This window comes from Misgurnus anguillicaudatus, unplaced genomic scaffold (assembly GCF_027580225.2).
Source record: "Misgurnus anguillicaudatus unplaced genomic scaffold, ASM2758022v2 HiC_scaffold_31, whole genome shotgun sequence".
NCBI lineage: Eukaryota > Metazoa > Chordata > Actinopteri > Cypriniformes > Cobitidae > Misgurnus > Misgurnus anguillicaudatus.
In genome coordinates, this window is record NW_027395281.1 from 252,034 (window position 1) to 272,906 (window position 20,873).

Sequence of the window (20,873 nt, forward strand, 5' to 3'; positions counted from 1 at the left end):
TAGACCTCACTTAGGATTTCTATTGCTTTGCATAAATATCTACTCAATTTAATTTGTGAAAGGAAATTAAATGTGATTATTGAAATCTACTAGATTTTACAGCTTTCAAATTTACTCTTTCAAAATGTTTCACCAAAAAAATTTGTACATCATGGTAAACGTTTTTACAGTGTACAGAGAGAGTTGACACGTGTGGTCTCAGTTAAACCTTTCAATATCATAAGTGTAAAAAGTTGGTTTAGCTGCAGTTAAATCAGGTTTAAACAGAAGATAAGTCAGAGTTAAACACAGTGTGAAAATCTTCACTGTAAGTTAATAGTCATAAATCCCTCTTACATCTACAATATACTGTCAACAGAGTACAGATGATCATAAAATCATTATTACACTGAAACATTTGAGTTACTCACATCCAAGACTAACAGTGAATCTCTTGTATGATGTTTCTCCATCTCTGATGATCTTCAGTTTATAATCTCCTTCATGTTTCTGTCTGATGTCTTTGATGTTGAGATCTCCAGTCTGATGATTCAGCTTCAGTTTATCTCTGAATAGATCATCATCACCATCATATGTACTAAAGATATTGTTTGCAGGATTGATTTCAGCTATGAGAGTTTCTCCAAATGTCCACATTATCAGATCATTTTTCTGTATGTCATTAAGATCAGTCTTCAGATCAACAGAATATCCCTCATCCACACACACTGTATTCCCTGTAACAGCAGCAGAAAGAAACAAAGACAGAAATGAAATCAATTCAGGTGATTTTCATCTATTAAGTGTTTTATTTACTGATTATAAACATCAACTCATATTCTCATAAATTAAGTTTTGTTTATTAACTCAATCTTTCAGATTCTCTATCAGTATTTACAATAGGGCAGCATTTAGCCCCTATAAAACATTACATAACAAGATTTTTTTTACCAAAACATTGCATTGGGATTCAATGGATACCGTCAACTGTGTGCTACCATCATTTCTCAAAATATCTTCTTTTGTGTTCATCAGAAAACAGAAACTAATACAGGTTTACAACAACATGAGGATGAGAAAATGATGACAGAATTTTCATTTTTAGGTGAAATATCCCTTTAAATTACTCACATTTGACAGCCAAAAGGAGTCCTCTGTAGTAAGTTTCTCTATCTGTGATGATCTTCAGTGTATAATATCCACGGTGTCCCCATGTGATGTCATCGATGATGAGATCTCCAGTTTGTTGATCCAGGTGTAGTCTGTCTCTGAATTCACCATCATCACCATCATATGTACTGAAGATATTGTTGGCAGGATTGATTTCAGCTATGACACAGTCTTCAGATCGACATGTCCACTCTATCAGATTAACTCTCTGTATGTCTGTAAATTTAGTCTCCAGACGGACAGATTCTCCCTCATACACCGTCAGTTTTGTTGTACCTGTAACAGCAGCAGACAGAAACAGAAACGAAATTATTTTCATCTATTAAGTGTCTTATTTAGTAATTATAAACATCAGCTCATATTCTCATAAATGAATTTCTGTTTATTAACTCAATCTTTCAGATCCTCTATCAGTATATAAATATAAACACAACTATAACATCTAGATGATGAAGTTTATGAATCTCCTAACAGTGAGAATTAGAATAGAATGCTGCTACTAAAGGATCTGAGTTTCTGTTGTGTATCTGTTGTGTAAAGCTCCCTGTTTGTGTATTTGAAATATGACTCAACAGCAAAGACAAACATCTGTGTTATTTTAATTATTTTTTTCTTTTATATAACATTCTGCTATAAATTCACTTCTATTTTCTATACTTTAGTATTTGAGTATCATTTAGTACTGTTTTAGTTATTCTTGATTATTTTATCTTTGTTATTAAATTTTATTTTATTACCACTGTGTCTTTCTTGTGTTGATAATACAGTTAAAGGGTTCTACAAGCTGGCCAGAATCTCACAAAATCCTTCAGATAAATTAGATCAGGGGTTCTCTAACTATTGCAAGTAAAAAAAAACATGTGGACTATTGTAAGTATTTTAGGCTTCTAGCATTTATTAGTACTCAAGGGTGGTACCCTTTCTGAAGTTACATCTTTAAAGGTAAAATATACAGCCGTAGAAAAAATTAAGACTCTTTTCAGATTATCTTAATGTACTATTTATAGGTATGTGTTTAAGTAAAAATTATAATATTTTGTTTCATTCTATCAACTACCAAAAAACTTTTCTGCCAAATTCCATACAAAATGTTTTATTTGCATTTATTTGCTAAAAATTTAAATGGGAAAAATAAAATTCAAAATACAAAAAAGATTCAGATTTTGAATAAGCTTACTGTAAAAAAAATAAAACAAGTTCTAGTTCTTTTTTTAACAACACACTGCTAATGTTTTGAAAGTGAATATTTGATGGCATAAGCCTGATTTTTAAGCACATCTTTCACGTGTCATTTTATGCTCTCAGTCTTATACATTGCTGTTTTGTTGGGGTGACATTATGTCACTCCTGATGTACGCCGTCTTACTAACAATGACATAAAACAAGGTTAAACTTGAGGCTTTGAGTTAGTTGTGTTTTTTGTGCCATATCTGGTGAATATCTCTCACTTTAAGTTTTGTATATCATTATTCGGAGCAAATTAATTTACTGAAAGGTACCAGCAAAACCAGGTAACACAGGGAGGGGTACATACCAGTACATAAACAGTGTTAGTAGCTTTAATAAGATTTCTAAAATTGATAGATACATTTTGCCCTAAATGTAATTTCATTGTAATAACAGTTCTGGCACCTTTGTGAAATTTTCCATTCTGATTTTGTACAAACTAATTGATATGAAAAGCTCTGTGTCCTCTGATTGACCAACTAATCTGTACATTGTGATTGGCGTAAATACCTCTGAGGTCATCTGACAATTTGATATTTTCAGCCGAATAATTTCGGTTGCCGAAAATTCGGTGTATCCCTAATCATCATTTACTTTGGGGTTTAAACCTTTTGCATATTGTTAACATGTAATAAACACTTACTAAAGGAAATGTACAATCATGAATTAGATAATTGGTGCTCTTTAAACATTGTACTTTCAGCAGAGTAGAAAAAATGTCCCATAGAAAAATAAATGAAATATGACACCTGTCACTCAAAGTATTTGAAAAAAATGAATGAAGAAAATGCGAAACGAAATCACCTTTTCACTGTGAGGACTCTGCCATAATCTTGTTTGGTAATTATATCTAGTTTTGTATGGCAGGGTCCTAACAGTAAATGTTTTGTGTGGGAGAACGTGGTTTTGGTATTGTCATATCAGACCACGCTTTTCTCGTGTCTTGTGACTTTTCCCCGCTCCCTTGTATTCTCTTGTCATTGTGACTTTATCCCCGCTCCCTTGCATTTTCCAGTCTTTGTTTTTATGTCTTGTTTAGTCTAGTGTTCTGTTTTCATGTATATGTGTTCTGTTTTCATGTATATATATTTATATATATTTATATATATATATAAATATATTTATGGTTTTGTCTTGTTTGTATTGTGGTTGTCTTTTGTATGTGTTTTTCAGGTTCACGTGTGCTTCCCTCACAGGTGTTCCTGTTCAGTGTGATTACCTTCTCTCGTCTTCCTCACCTGTTGCTTGTTATCCTGTCATCTTGTCTGTGTATTTAATCCCTGTGTGTTTAGTGTGTCTTTGCAAGTTCGTTTGTCAAGATTGTCTAAGATTGTCAAAGTTTGTCAAAGTGTGTCTATATACTCGTCTGTCACGGCGTATGTTCTCGCCATTTCTAGCTACGCTAGTTTCTAGTCGTGTTTTGTGTCTGATTCTTGTTTGTGGATTTATTTTCCCTACCCCAGTCTGAGCTCACTGCTACCCGAGAGTTTTCCTGTGGACTCTGATTACTCGACGGCTCTCTGGACTGTTTCTCTGCTGCCTGTTACGGACTGTCTTCAACCTCTGTTGGATTTATAGACTGGTCTATCACTTTACGGCGGAGACTCATCGCGGCATTGTCGCTGTCCACTGGAGAGGTCCTTCATGACTGGAGCTGTCCAGCTTCTCTCATCAGTGTCTCTAACGCTCTCTCTCTCTCCCTCTGCCCGCCGCAGGATTTACCCCTGTCCCAGTGGCTTCCGTGACGCGGCGCTCACGGGAGCGGTCTACGCACCCTACCCCGTATCGGGGTCTCCATACTTCCTCCCACCGTTCGTTGTCTGGCCGGAGCCCGAACGTGTGTGGTTCATCGTTCTGGTGCCTGTGTGTGTTCCCCGTCTCAGCCGTCTGCCCTGGTGTGGCTTTATGCCCAGACGTGCCATTGTCTGTTTGCTGTCATTATTGTTTAAATAAAACCTTCTGTTAACTGCATTGGGATCCTCTGTGTTTTGTGCCTGACATTCACCAAACTTTTTAACCACCATCTTCTTAACAAAATAATATCCCATTGACAACCATCTTAGCATCTCGAAAAACCTTGACTGTCTGACAAGGATTTCAGAAGCGAAAAGCTCCTCAGATGTATCTGTACAGGTGATCAGTTATGAGTAAAGTGTGTATACGGACTACCGGCACATCCGGGAACTTGACTGTAAATTTCGTCACCGCCCCTTTTCGGGGGTTAAAAAAGCAGCGCTTCCATTGGCTTCCATTCAAAATAGCGGAACAAAGCAACGGTTTAACACAGCCGGCAGGCGTAAATAACTTATGAAATCACTCAGATTAAACATGTCGAGTATTTATCTGTCCATCCTGCCTGCCATAGAGCGCGAAAGATACATTAACACATTTAATTTGGTCAATATAAAAACATGTCCCTTTCATTCTCACAGCGTCAAATTTGTGTAACAACGCCATCCAGTGATTGCTGGAAATATCGCTAAGCCAGTTAGTTGTATGGCTGGACGGAAAAGTGCACTTATTACTCTAAATATAAAGACATAATAAATAAATACGAAGTAACTTTCAAATACGAAGTAAAATCATTCACTTGCTTCCCTGTTGACTTGATGAGGTACGTGTTTAATGTCCGGGTAAGACACCTCTGGCCAATAGGGAGCGTTGTTACACAAATTTGATGCTGGGAGAATGAAAGAGACATGTTTTTATATTGACCAAATTAAATGTGTTAATGTATCTTTCGCGCTCTATGGCCGGCAGGGTGAACAGATAATTACTCAACATGTTTAATCTGAGTGATTTCATAAGTTATTTACGCCTGCCGGCTGTGTACGAAGGTTGCTTTGTTCCGCTATTTTAAATGGAAGTCAATGGAACGTCTAGTGCGATTTCCCCCAAAAGTGGGCGTGAACCTGTTCAGAGACATTCTATGACGTTGCGCCGGTTGTGCGTATATGCTGCTATGTCAAAGGATGTGGGAGTGGGATTTTACAGAATTCAGAGCGCTACGATTTAATTCAATAAAGAAACGGTTTTAATTAAATGGGAACATAATATAAAAATTGCATCTACTTCAATTATTGTATTTTTTTTTGGGGGGGGGGGGGGGCAGGGGTGGACAATGGGAAACACCTAGGGCTTTTCACACTGGAAATTGTTAACCGCAGGTTATACAAATTATATATTAAACAGTTCAGTGCAGATGAAAGATTATTATTAGACTGAAAAGATTGAGTTACTCACCTGTGACAAAGACTTTTAATCTCTTGTATGAGGTTTTTCCACCACTGGTGAGTTTTAGTTGATAAACTCCAGATTGTTTATTACTGACATCATTGATGATGAGATCTCCAGTCTCAGGATCCAGACTCAGTTTGTACTTGAATCTCTCATCAGGACCATTATAAGTGTTGAAGCCTTCTTTATCACGTTTAGCTATAAGAGTACCTGGAGATCTACATGGCCACATTATCACAGGATATTTCATCTCTGGACCTTGTCCAAATCTCCATTCAATCTCATCACCTTCCTTTAGTTCTTTCAGACCAGCCTGTATAACAGCACGATGTCCTGCCACCACAGTAATCTTTTCATCTGTCAATGTGACACAGAAAGAAAAAAATATCAACTCACTCATAAAACACAGATTATAAATGAAGATGATTAATTTGATTAATATTTACTCCACATCACACACCTGCTGTAAAACAAACTGTTTCAGCAATATTAAAATTTGTTCAAATATTTATGGTGTTATTCAAGTTTCACAAGATATCATGGAAAAGTAAATTCATAATAATAACACTACTATACATCCAGCACATATAATTATTATTACAAAAATAGATTTAATCACCACAGAACCTCATTACAGAATATATTTAATGTGTTATTACATCAGTATAATCTTATATAACACTGAACTAAAGTCATGAACAAAGATCATAATCTGATCAGTTTTAAAGTGTTGATCATTAAATCAATCTCTTCTTAACACACAAAACTTTTTTGACACCAGATGACCCGCATGTTACAATATTATGATTAATCATGATTATGATTTTAATAACGCTTATTTCTGCGATAACAACCAGCAGTCTTTACATTATACCTTACATAACATACAAATAATAAATAGGTTTAGTTACATTTATTTTTTCATCATCCCCTTCTTCAGTCTAAAATGACATAAGCTATGTTTTATTGAAGTGTGTGTATAATAATGCTGTTTGATATCTGAATAAAACCCAACAAAATCATCACAAACACAAACTGCATTTGAAACATTTAGAAACATTTTAACACCTTTATATTCAATCTCTATTATAGCAGAATAAATATAAAAATAAGTGATATTTCTTCTGTTTTATCAACTGTAGATGATTCTTACCCAATAGTTTTGTTTGACTGATCTTAAGGTAACAGTAAAACACAACAGCAGCAGCAAGCAGGATGATAAAAACACATATTCCTGCTACAGCACCTGGAGACAGACCTCGCTGCTCTGTAATGATAAAAACACAATCATTACTGTATCTGTTCATCTGATCATAAACAAACATCAGAAACCAACAGTAGATCTGATTTAAACAGAATAAATAAATATGAATCTCATTATATTTAAAAAGGTATGTTGCTCAAATTTTCAAAATGGTTAAATGCTAAAACTAGTTGTTCAGATAGAAAGAGCTTGAAAAAATCTTTTAAATGAGACCAAGATCATGTTTATGGGTTCAAGAATAACAAAATACTGGCATTTGAAACTCGAAAATCATCACTTTATTTTGTCCCATGTTTTCCATTAAAATTCAAGAAAATGTGTGACCTAATCATAAAAATATGAAGTTTTTTGCTATTACTTTTAAAATTTTTAAGATATTGACCTGAATCTTTCAGGATAAGCTGTTTGATATATCCTCTACATATTCTACTTGTAAAAAGTCAGATATATAATAAAACTAACCACTAATTACACCAAATAACACTCTTTATTCAGTCTATACAGACATTTACTACATGGCTATATGGCTGCTTCACATTCTTTGTCCATTCAAGCAGATTTTGGTAGAGGTAAAACCACCTGTGGTAGTCGTTCAAATGTATTAAAATTTCGTTCACTTGTAGTTTAGCAATTAAATTAAATGGCTTTACAATTTCAAGAATGTCTTTACTCAACTTCAGCAAAAACAGCGATGATTTTACAAACAACAGACTTTGGCGAGCTCGCACGGCCAGTAGTTAAACATGAAAGGTGGTGACTGAAAACGAAAAGGTACCTATGCTTCTTCAGGTGATGTTAACAATAAAAACTCAGAAATTTCGCCATCAACAAACCAACAAAACGTCTCGGTTACGGATGTAACCCTCGTTCCCTGAAGGAGGGAACGGAGACGTCACGTCGTGACCGACGAATTGGGAGCTCGCTTAGAGAGACCAATCTGCTTCGAATACTACTAAAACGCCAATGAACTTGGCATTGAGATATTTGCATAATGCTGGCGCCGCCCCGCCAGGTGCGTATATAAGGCGCACGTGCAAATAGGGAAATCAGCTTCTGTTCGCTGAGAAAGCCGGAAGGTGACCGGCCTAAACAGCAGGTGGCAGCACCTGTGGCGACGGGACGTGACGTCTCCGTTCCCTCCTTCAGGGAACGAGGGTTACATCCGTAACCGAGACGTTCCCTTTCAGTCGGTCACTACGACGTCACGTCGTGACCGACGAATTGGGAAACCCTACTAAAACGCCACTAGGGGCTGACCTCTTCCAGTGTCTGCTTAAAGCCCTCCGGTTCCACTTAAGGATAGGAGAATTAGGTTTCAAGGCAGAAGGCCGGGCACTAGATGTTCCTTTAACCCCACAGTAGTGCCAGCGACTGGGAAGCGCCCTAACTGAGCGGTATAGGGACGCTGCGGAAGCCACCGCCCCGTTAAGGGCTAATGGTGGACGAAAGTCAACCGTAGTTGAGGTATAAATGACAGCCGTGGCTGTGTAAGCAAAGCAGTGCTCTGCTAAGGGAAACGTGGGCTGGTAGGATTAACCCCACGGAATAATACTCACAAAGGAACCCGTTGGGACACAATGTGGGGCCCTGGCCAAACACGTAGGTTCGTAAGAATACAGCTAGTGAAAGGCTGACAGCCAATGCTCCGCAACAAAGGCTGTCAAGGCAGTGGAGAGAGCAAATCAAACCATTACGCATTTTTGCTCTGTTAGCCTTCCATACTGAAACTCAATTTGGAGCCTCAGTCGGAGGCTGCAAGCCGACTTGCGAGTCTGCTCTCCGTGTCCTCCCTGGTGAGGACAGAACACGAGAGGATACAGGCTCGATACGAACATTGTAGAATCTAATGAACGTATTAGGTGTCGCCCAACCAGCAGCTCTACAAATGTCTGTTAGCGAGGAACCACGAGCTAATGCCCAAGATGAGGCAACACTCCGAGTGGAGTGCGCTCTCAAATTAAAGGGGCAAGGAATGCCCTGCAAATTGTAAGCCAGGGCGATAGTATCAACTATCCAATGAGACATCCTCTGCTTAGTGACAGCTTTCCCTTTCTGCTGGCCACCATAACAAACAAAGAGCTGGTCTGAGGTCCTGAAGCTTTGCGTGCGGTCCACGTAGAATCGCAGTGCGCGTACGGGGCACAACAAAGCCTCGGTTGGGTTTGCCTGCTCCAAAGGCAACGCTTGCAAGCTCACCACTTGATCTCTGAAAGGAGTAGTGGGAACTTTGGGCACGTAGCCTGGTCTGGGTCTCAAGGTCACGCTCGAGACAGAAGGACCAAACTGAAGGCACGAATCGTCAACAGAGAATGCATGTAAATCCCCTATTCTCTTCACCGAGGCCAATGCTAGTAGGGTCAGAGCCTTCATGGATAGAAGCTTCAGACTCGCAGACTGCAAAGGCTCGAATGGAGGACTCTGTAGCGCTTTCAGCACCATGGACAGGTCCCAGGGAGGAATAGAAGGAGGGCGCGAGGGGTTTAGCCTGCGAGCGCCTCTCAGGAATCTAACAACCAAATCATGCTGGCCCACTGATCTGCCGTTAATAAGTGAGTGATGCGCAGATATAGCGGCGATATCAACTTTAATAGTGGACGGTGACAGCCTACCATCTAACCTATGTTGAAGATATAAAAGCACAATGTTAATAGGGCATTCTCTGGGGTCCTCGCGTTGCGAAGAGCACCAGGTGACGAAAAGGTTCCATTTTAACGCGTAAGCCCGTCTCGTAGACGGAGCTCGTGCCGCGTCAATAGTGTTAGATACCGCTTGGGGTAAATCACTTAAACCTTGCGCGCGCTCAACGACCAAACGTGGAGATTCCACAGGTCGGGGCGCGGGTGCCATAATGTGCCCCCTCCCTGAGAAAGAAGGTCCTTCCTCAGGGGAATCCGCCAGGGAGGGGCTGTCGCGAGGAGCATTAGTTCCGGAAACCAATTCCTGGTCGTCCAATATGGGGCGATCATTAAAAGGCTCTCCTCGTCCTGCCTGACTTTGCACAGAATCTGTGCTATTAAACTCACTGGGGGGAACGCATATTTGCGCAGGCCCCGCGGCCAGCTGTGTGCCAACGCATCCACGCCGAGGCTGCCCTCGGTTAGTGAATAAAACAGGCGACAATGGGTATTGTTCGGTGACGCAAATAGGTCTATCTGCGCTCGACCGAATTTCCTCCAAATCAGCTGGACCGTCTGGGGGTGGAGTCGCCATTCGCCGGGGCGCGCTGCTCGGGAAAGCGCGTCTGCCGCTGTATTGAGCGAGCCCGGTATGTAAATGGCACGAAGGGACCTCAGATGCTTCTGACTCCAAAGGAGGAGATGACGAGCGAGATGCGACAGGTGACGAGAGCGCAAACCGCCTTGACGGTTGATATACGCTACGGTCGCAGTGTTGTCTGAGCGTACTAGTACATCCTTCCCTCGCAGCTCCTGAGCGAAGCGTACGAGTCCCAGATATACTGCCCATAACTCGCGGCAATTGATATGCCAATGCAACTGGGGTGCTGTCCACACCCCCGAAGCCGTGAGCTCGTCGTACGTGGCTCCCCAGCCCGTGTCGGAGGCATCTGTGTGCACAACAGCATGCCGGGAGACCTGTCTCATGGACACGCCGGCCCTGAGAAACGCGGGGTCTGACCACGGGGGGAATGTTAGGCGACACGCAGGTGTAATGGTTACACGATGGATGCCAGCGCGCCACGCTCTCCTCGGGACTCGATCGTGAAGCCAACGCTGAAGCGGTCTCATATGGAGCAGCCCGAGCGGTGTCACGGCCGCTGCTGCTGCCATACGCCCCAGGAGTCTCTGAAATTGTTTCAGAGGGACCGCATTCTTCCCTCGGAATGAACCGAGGCAAGTCAGAATTGATTGGACGCGCTCTTCTGTTAAACGCGCCGATAAATCGATCGAGTCCAGTTCCATACCGAGAAAAGAGATCCTCTGCGTGGGGCAGAGTTTGCTCTTTTCCCAGTTGACCCGAAGACCCAAACGGGCGAGATGTTGAAGTGTTAGATCTCTGTGTTCGCACAGCGTCCGCCGAGAATGCGCTATTATAAGCCAATCGTCGAGGTAAGCCAGAATGCGAACACCGCTCTCTCTGAGGGGCTTTAACGCCGCCTCTACTACTTTCGTGAACACACGGGGAGAGAGAGACAGCCCGAACGGTAGTACTTTGTATTGATATGCCCGCCCCTCGAACGCAAACCGGAGAAACGGTCGGTGACGAGGGAGAATGGACACATGAAAGTATGCGTCTTTCAGGTCTATCGCTGCAAACCAATCTTGGGGGCGTATTGCACTGAAAATTTGTTTCGGTGTAATCATCCTGAAAGACCTCTTCTGAAGAGATTTGTTCAGGACACGCAAATCCAAAATCGGTCGTAACCCGCCGCCTTTCTTGGGTACTATGAAATACGGGCTGTAGAAACCCGATCTCATCTCGGTAAGAGGGATCGGCTCGATCGCGTCCTTCGCCAGCAGGACTTCGACCTCTGCACGCAGTACATGTGCAACGGACGCTTTCACCGTGGTGAAACGTATGCCCGCAAATTTGGGAGTGTGCCGATTGAATTGAATTTCGTAACCGAGGCGGATCGTGCGTAAAACCCAACGAGACGGACTGGGAAGCTGAAGCCAAGCCCCCAGGGACCGTACGAGAGGAATTAACGGCACTACCGGTGTACCCGCGGCGGGGCAGCGAGGCGGGACAGGCGGGACTGCCGGTGCGTCTGCCGTGACAGCATAAGCATCTACAGTATGTGTGTGTGTGACACTGACCTGAGCCCGCTGAAGTAAACGGTCGTCCGGTCTCCTCAGCTGAGGACGCAGACTCCGAAGGGGTTGCTGGTGGTCCGGTCTCCGAAGGGGAGAGCTCGAACTCCTCAGAACACCCACTGGCGACAGAGGAGAGGGAGGAAGAGCATCTGACTGCCCGCTCACATCTCTCTCGATCCTCTGGAGACCTGGAGAAGGAATAGGAATGCACTCTTTTTGTGGTTTTGTGGGTGCCGGCTGAGAAGCCGGCGGAACAGAAACAAAACGAAACAAAAGATTTTCCACCCGGCCCTCTACCGGTGGAAGGAGCGGTGCCGTCACCGTCTCCCGTAGAGTGATCCCATCCAACTCCAGGTCGCCCGTCTCAGGGCCCCTTCGATTTCCGTTTGCCACGGGAAGCGGGTGGTGCGGGCGGGGCGGGCTGCCGACGGCTGTTCCCTCTCCGTGGTCTAGAAGACGTTCTAGCGGGGGGGGCGGAGGCAGCCGCCGGAGGGCGCCCTCGGCGAGGAGCAGACGGGGCCGCCGGCGCTGGGGGGCGAGATGCAGGTCGCTTGCGCCGGGGCATGATCTGAGCGATCGCTTCCGTCTGCTTCTGGGCGGCGGAGAACTGCTGGGCAAACGACTCCACCGACTCGCCGAACAGGCCTGCCTGGGATACGGGCGCATCCAAGAACTTGTTCTTTTCTGCATCCGTCATGTCGGCCAGACAGAGCCACAGATGGCGTTCCTGGACCACCATCGTGGACATCGCACGACCGATCGCCTGTGCCGTGACCTTCGTAGCACGGAGGGCCAGATCCGTAGCGGCCCGGAGCTCCGAAAGCACAGGCGAGTCGTGTACTCCCTCGTGCAGATCTCTCAAGGCCTTGGCCCTGGTGGACCTGTAGCAACGCCATAGCGTGCAGGGCTGAAGCCGCCTCTCCACATGCATGATAGGCAGCCCCCGTTAAACCGGAAGACTGTCTGCAAGCCCGGGAGGGGAGGGCTGGGCGATCCTTCCAGGTGGAGGCGGTGGCCGGACACAATTGCATCACAACCGCACGCTCCACGGGGGGGATTCCCGTATAGCCCTTAGCGGCTCCATCGGTGAGGGAGGTGAGGGGGGAGGGCTGAAACGGCCGTAAACGGGTAGAATACGGCGACCTCCAGGTCCTGGTCAGCTCCTCGTGCACCTCGGGGAAGAAAGGTACCGGCGGAGAGGGTTGTGAAACCCGGGCAGCTCCAAAGAACCAATCATCCAGGCGGGACGGTTCGGGCTGTGGGGGGTGAACCCACTCCAACCCGACGGTCTCCGCCGCTCGAGAGAGCACGGCCACCATCTCTGGATCGAAATCCGGCGTCACGACCCGTCCGGAAGGGGGGAGGACATCCAGATCCTCAGAGGTAGAGGGCCCACCCTCGGATGCTGCGGTCTCCGTGGACCCGGAGGGAGGCACGACAGATCCAACAGACATCGTAGAACACGACTCTGAAGTTTCCATCGGCGCATCAACCGGCTGTGGATGAGGAGGCTGAGAGGCAGAGGACGAATCCCCTGCCCGGTTCAGCACAGTGATGCGGAGATCATCCTTCGAGAGCTTCACAGCCGCACCGTGGCGGCGATCAGAGCTCGTCGGACGTGGGTTGCGTTTTTCCCGGAGGAAAGACAACCGTCTCCGCAAATCCACAAGGGACATGTCCTCGCAGTGAGAACACTTACCCTCAGCGAACGCTGCCTCAGCGTGCTCGATGCCCAAGCACGAAAGACAACGCTCGTGACCGTCCTTCGGACCCATATACTTCCCGCATCCAAGATCGCACGGACGAAAAGCCATCCTGAAAAGGACGCTAATGTCCGGATATACGAGAGAGTGGCTGCCTTTAACAAGGCACAAAGCTCTCTCGTATCACTCTTTTAGGGAAATTCACTCAGATGCTCAGTTGATGATGCGCACAGGGAAGGCAACGCACACACTAAACTCAAACAAACAAAAAAGATGCAGAGCCTGTGGAATACTGCGAAGCGTCCGCTGTGGTACTGCCAGTCCAACCAACTTCCGCAATCGATCCCAACAGAGTGAAGTAGCTTCTCAGTAGCAGATACTGCCGGCTTTCGAAGCGATAAAAAGCTGATTTCCCTATTTGCACGTGCGCCTTATATACGCACCTGGCGGGGCGGCGCCAGCATTATGCAAATATCTCAATGCCAAGTTCATTGGCGTTTTAGTAGTATTCGAAGCAGATTGGTCTCTCTAAGCGAGCTCCCAATTCGTCGGTCACAACGTGACGTCGTAGTGACCGACTGAAAGGGAACCTTTATTTTCCACATCACTGCGCGCCGCCTGAGAAAATCTTGAGTTTCGTTGAGCGGAACCAAAAAGTCAGCCGCGACAGCGGAGTTAGCAACATATCTAATTTAAAGTCAATGATGATAAACCTCTAACATCAGCTGTAATGAATGAATGATTGTGATGTTCAACATATGTGTTCATGTCTGTAAGCACTTTAAAGACACACTATGCAGTTATTTTACCTTAATATAACAGCTTCAAAGTTATTTCGGTGGTAAACAAAGTCATAGTAAGGCGAATCATCCTCCTGTTGAAGCTCGGGGAGGACGCCGCTACCAAAACCACCAATGCAAGCTTGAGAGAACCGCCCCTGACAAATCTCGTGAGAATCACGACTTGCTTTACGGGAACGACGTCACACACTTTAGGCTTGTTCGACTTTGTGTGGCGCTGCAAGAACCGACCGCCGGATGATGTCAAAGTACCGTGAGAATGATCTTGCAGCGCTGCATGAAGTCGATCAAGCCTATAACAACAACTGCACGCGCCAATTTGAGACGTGATGCTAAACGATTTAAAAGTTAAGAAAGCACGTTTGGAAGTGAGTAGGAAAAGGAAAAGAGAATCTGACCGCGTTAGGAACCGGACAAGAGTCCCACTCGGTCAGGTTTTTACTCGTTGGCGTGAGCTAAAAGACAGCACTGGAGGGATGCTGATCTGGCGATCTTGTTGATGGACTAGTAAGTAAATCTCTTATTTGTAAACTTGTTTGCGGTCTATGTTGTATGTTGTTGCGCTTGCTTGTAGTATGTCATGCGAACAGTTTTCAATATCTCACATAATTATCAGGACATAAATAAGTCTAGAGGTTGTAAATAGTGTAAACATGCACAATTTGCAAACTATTATGATAAATAGCAATAATCATGTATAGTGACATTATAACGAACAATGTTATGAAATAATGCAACGTACACAATTAACTTTGTCATGGCATTTTGTAATGTTTACTTGTGATTTAGCTGCAATCATGTAAAAACGTTATAAGCGAGGAAACGCGGTACTTTATTATTATATGCACTCTACACATGGAATAAACTTCTTATTATCCTATTACCATCATATGTAGTTTAGTAGAATATGCAGTAGCCTAATATTTGTATGAAATTGTGAAACATTACCTGGTCATTATCTTTGGAGTACTAGAGTGGGAAATTACGACAGTTGCAAGTATTCTCCAGCGACTCTAGGGGTCGCTGTTTGACAAAAACGCCGTAAACGCATAGAGCAGCTTTAAAAAAAACTCTAGTGTAAGAATAAAGAAAGTTGATATATTTGTGTCTAACAGCACTGACATGAAGATGAGACGGTAAAATATAAACAAATACTGACTGACTGCACTTTTACTGTGAGATTTACTTGACACATTGTTTCTTACACTTAAAACTTGTTTTAGTGTAACATTTTATCTAAACTAAGATAAAACTTTGGTAAAATAATCTTTATTATACTGAAGTGATCTACTCACCTTTGACATTAACATTGAATGATCTGTGTATAGTATACGAATTGTTGCCGACAGTTATATCTACTTCATAAGATCCAGAGTCCTCAGGTCTGATGTTTGTGATGATGAGATCTCCAGTCTGATAATCCACCTGAAGTCTGTCTCTGAATCTCACATTATTAACATTATAAGTTAAGACAGTATCATTTATTTCAGCTACAAGAGAGTTGTTGTGTTGACTCCTCAACATCATCTCATCTCCCGGTTTCTTGATAACATTATTGACTATAATGACAGAATCTCCCATCATCACTGTCTTCACTTTATCTGTATCAACAGACACATCTGAAAAACAAACAGAAAGAGACAAACTCATGAACAGAGACGTCACATTCAATATAAAATTAAACAGACAGCACTGAACGCAGGTGTAAACACAAATTTTGTTTTTGTTTATTTCATTATTGTTGTTGTGTTAATCTGATTCTGCAGTAATACATCTAGTTATATATTATGTATATTATACATTTTAAATAAATTACTACATGTTAAAAACAATAATCTGTCTCACCTGTGATCAGATCCCCTGAAGATGTTTTTAACTGTGCTGTTATACGCATAAGTATACAGCTGTGAATGTTTTGTAGCTTATACTTGATATGTTTATATAATATAATTTCTGTCCTCCCTCCCTGTTAATATTGTTTTTTATATTCATTGTTAATCTTGTAAATTAAGCCAATAAAAATAGACACATTCACACTTCCTAAGTTTACCTGTTATATTACTGTATAATATTCAGATTTAGATTTAGTATGTCCCAAATCTTTCAATGCACAGATGCACTTACATGTCTATACTTCCCCATATTATATTAAGTGAATTGGGACGTATGCCTTAATGACCCACATTAATCAATCTGATATGAGAAGAGATTAATGAAGTATTGTTTAACATGTAAAGAATACTGGAGAAATGTAAGGTTTTTGTAAAATTTATTTGAAGAATGATAAACACAATAATGAAAGCTAAAATAATATCAGCTGGTTATTGTTAGTTTGTCATAAAGAAGATGTGAGTTATAGGACAGTTTTTATTTATCTTACATTAACTTTACTGATGTGATCATTTTAACACTGAATGCTTTAACATCACAAAAAACATTAATATCACATTTACAAATATACATGTAATTTAATTCAGGTTTATTTGTATAGCACTTTTCACAGTTACACGAGTGAAAGGACACAATGTAAAATACTTATAAAACAGAACAGAAAAATTTAAAGATTGTAGACAGTTTAAAGTCCATCTATTACTGCATAATGTATATTTTATTTATGCTGCTGAATAATGATGTAGATAATTATTAAAGTAAAGCTTGAGATACTCACTAATGATGAATGTCTTGTTTGTGATCTTCTCATTGATTATGTCCAGTCGATAAAGTCCAGTGTGTTGAGTTGTGATGTTTGTGATGGTGAGATCTCCAGTCTGATTATTCAGCTTCAGTCTGTCTCTGAATCTCCCATCAAGAACATCATCATATAGTCTGAGTGAATTGGTCTTCCTGTAGATTCTAGCTATGAGGTCCTGTTCATCTCCAAACCTCCACTCGATCGTATCATTTCTCTGTATTATAGTATTAACGTGTAAAGTAACAGAATCTCCCTCATACACTGACACAGACTCATCTGTAACAACACCTGCAAATACAAAGAGAAAGAGTCAGAGATTAAACTCACATCTATAACACTGGCAGTATAAAGATTAAATTAAGATCATTAATATATTTTGTTGTAGCCTACACTAAATATGAAGTCAGGTTATCTGTGTATTAAAGTCAATCTGCCAAGAGATGATGACATAAACAGAAGAAAACAACGGGGAAAGTATTTTAAGAAATATCTTAATCTGTACCCTAAAGTATGTTCACGAATCCAAACCCATTAATATAAGTTTAACAAGTTAATATAAGCATTGTGCGCACTTTCGGTTTGTAGTGAAGAGAAAGTCTTGCAGAAATGTTAATAAATTATCTTACCGATGATGCAAAAAGAGATGATGAAAAGGAAACAGCTCTTCTTCATGTTGACGCTAGTAATGGGCGATTTCGAAGCACGCTGCTGCTTCTTCTTCTTTGAGCTTCTTCTTCTTCTTTGGTGTTTATTGGCGGTTGGCAAACCAACTAGTAGGTGCATTACCACTAACTGGACTGAAGTGTGTACCAGATACATGTGTATGAGATACCTGAGATAATAAAAAGATAAAGAAAAAATGTATTGTTTCTCTTATAAATGTAATGATGTAGTCACACATTTTCTTTTCCCCTAGAGCAGTGTTTCCCAACCCTGGTCCTCGGGCACCCCCTCCCAGAAAGTTTTAGATGTCTCCTTATTTAACACACCTGATTTAAATCATCAGCTTGTTAGGGAGACATGTTTACTATTTAAGATAGAGGCTGATGAGTCGAATCAGGTGTTTTAAATAAGGAGACATCTAAAACTTTCTGGGAGGGGGTGCCCGAGGACCAGGGTTGGGAAACACTGCCCTAGAGTACCTGCTATAGAAAAGTCTTTGTGATCAACATTCTTTAATGACTGAATAAACTGACATCTTTCTTTATTGTATTTTCTACAGTGAAGCAGAACATGTTGAACAGTTTCTTGTTGACTATGTTGGACTTTAAGGCGACCATCTGCATGTTCATAATTGGAGGAAAGACACAAATATCTAAATTGAATATTTATTGATCAGATATGAAAAAGTTTACAGCGCGCCGGGTTGTTTCAAGGCCACAAACGGCAAGCAACTAACCCCCAGCATTTGGGAAAACAATTATTTATAGAGTATGTGACGTCGATCTTCTTCTTAGAATCTCCACCCACAAAGGCTGCTTTTCCTCGTGAATCTGACTCCCTCACCACACCCAATTTAAGCCTATAGGCAAAGATAAACACACAGACAAAGGAAAAAACAACTGCTCTCCCCCAACTTTGAGAGTCCTGCAGTTTGTCTCTTCTCCCCCCAGTACTTTTCCACTTTACATATGATTGACTTCACATAGCATTTTATAATGCTTTCTTAAAAACAAATCATTAATAAAACATTCATTTTTCATAAAAAACAAACTGTAAGATAAAAGTGATTATTATGTAGAACACATTTCAATATCATGACATAATTTCATTATTCGTAAAATTGGTTATATGAATAAGGCACACATTAACTTCTTTAGATAGATAAACACATATTAAATCTTTTACTGCAATACTACTTCTAAGCAAACACTTTTATCATCATTAAAAAACATCTGTTCAGTATGTTTTCCCTTAGGCCCCTTTTATCTTGAATGATTATCAGATGCAGATTCCTAGCTAATCCCCCCTTGCAGCCTCTACACACACACACACACACACACACACACACACACACACACACACACAAACTGCTTTCTCTCAGCAACCCCCCACTCTCAAACACAAACACCTCATTTCTATTCACCTTATTTTTCACGACAACAAGGGCGGCGCCATTTCGCTCATTTTGTCAACGTTCTTCCGGCCGCATAGACGATGAGCAGCTGATGCAGTGACTGAAGGCGACGCGTTAAGCTTAAAAAGCTCACTCGAGCGCCTTTATGTTTCTTTCTTACCAATTTTAAGCAAACTGAGGAACACCCTTATCCCAAGTAATGGTTCGACCACGATGTTCCGGAAACTTTAAACCACGCCGGGTGTTGAAAAGGTGGCCAGTTTCATGTAAGCTATCTTAGCTAACTTTGTGCTCGTTCGCCTAAAGTTAGATTTGTGAAGTCCGTTCTACAAATACACTTAAGATCAGTAACGTTAGTTTATAAAATGCAACTATTTGAATGGTTTTAATTGTCCACCTATATTTTTATATTTACGATAGTACAACGAGATATAATAGTACATTGCATTCTTACAGTAGCCCACGTGATTCCTACAAGTTACTGAGATTTCAGATGCTAGAATGTCAGTTCATTTCTCATTCAGATATTGATAATGACCTATTAAACAACGTATTATTTAACACTGAAGTTAAAGGTTGTGTGTATGTTACTGTCTCTATTTAATGCATCTCTCTCTCTTACACACTGTTCTGTTTAAGTATGGGCGCCATTTATATATTAATTCTCATGATGCAAGTTTATTTTAAATACTAACATAAAAATGTTTATGGTTATATTGTTTTCACAGATGCATTGATGTGTAGTGATGCAGTGGACAACTGTGAGGATGGATGATACAATCAACATGTTCCTAAACTGTGATGCAGAAACACAATGGGAGGATCCATCCGTCTCTGACCACAACTACACTTTAAAATCATAACTCAACCTGAAGCAACCTACATCTGATATGGGAAAACAATGGTGCAGTTTCCCTGACAGGGCTTATGCTGGTCCCAGGCTAAAATGCATATTTGAGCTACAATAATTTAAAAACACCTTTTACTGACATACATCAACATATAAGAGTGCCATTGTTTTGTCACAAGATGCGCACCAGTCTTGTTTTTTTGTAGGGTTTGTTTGTAAAAACTAAAATGTCCTAATATAATTAAATCCTAGTCCTGTTAACCCTGTCCGAGAAACTGCTTCAATGTGTTGAGCTTGCACAAATGTACATATCTCTGCTGAGAAACAACCATCTTTGTGTCAGCTTTACAGAGGGTTGATATTGCATCCATTACACAGTCGCCAAGCACTTTACTAGTACATACACCTTCCAGATAAACACTTGGGATCAGCTCCTGATGACTCCGATAAAGCTGTGTCTTAATTTATTGCAGGGTGGTCTTGCTTTACCTGTTGTAAAGTTACATTAAACCTTCATATGTGATCAGATGTCATGCAGTGATATTAAACATTTACAGTGTGATCAGATGTTGTGCATTTATATTAAACATTTACAGTGTGATCAGATGTTGTGTATTTATATTAAACCTTTACAATGTGATCAGATGTTGTGCAGTTATATTAAACATTCACAGTGTGATCAGATGTTGTGCATTTATATTAAACCTTTACAATGTGATCAGATGTTGTGCAATTATATTAAACCTTTACAATATGATCAGATGTTGTGCAGTTATATTAAACATTTACTACGTTATCAGATGTAACCTGCCATGCAGTTATATAAACCTTTACAGTGTGATCAGATATTATCTGTAAGGAATTTCTTAAACCATATGTGAGCTTTGTAGATTCCACTTAAAAGGATTTAGTCTCCTGATTTGAAGGAATAAGTGTTGGCAAGTTTGCAAATGAATTCTATCATGGTACCACATAAAAACGAAATAGTTATTGGACTGGCTAAGGTGCACATTTGCTTTAAAAAAGATGAAATCACTGTGTAAATATTGGTAGGCATAAGTACTTTAATAATTTCCAATGCTGATCCATCAACTCCTGACAG

At 41.4% G+C, this 20,873-nt stretch overlaps 1 protein-coding gene and 1 long non-coding RNA gene across 5 annotated transcripts in view; one reads left to right on the forward strand and one right to left on the reverse strand.

Moving 5' to 3' along the window:
- Positions 1-387: 387 nt before the first annotated feature.
- LOC141363029 (uncharacterized) overlaps positions 388-20,873 on the reverse strand; it is a 76,546-nt gene continuing 56,060 nt past the window's right edge. For 2 of the 4 annotated variants that reach the window (XM_073865474.1, XM_073865475.1), the window contains 4 exons: positions 6,767-6,880; positions 5,620-5,970; positions 1,111-1,425; positions 388-716 (listed from right to left, as the gene is read on the reverse strand). In XM_073865474.1, coding sequence (XP_073721575.1) covers positions 403-716; positions 1,111-1,425; positions 5,620-5,970; positions 6,767-6,880 — 1,094 coding nt within the window. In that variant the 3' untranslated portion in view covers positions 388-402. Of the gene's footprint in view, positions 717-1,110; positions 1,426-5,619; positions 5,971-6,766; positions 6,881-15,447; positions 15,772-16,820; positions 17,133-17,470; positions 17,677-20,873 lie in introns of all 4 variants that reach the window. The other 2 variants (XM_073865472.1, XM_073865473.1) reach the window with 2 other exon arrangements.
- On the forward strand, positions 18,923-20,372 carry LOC141363033 (uncharacterized). The gene is made up of 2 exons (XR_012368540.1): positions 18,923-19,187; positions 19,650-20,372. It is a non-coding gene; the product is annotated as an uncharacterized lncRNA (long non-coding RNA).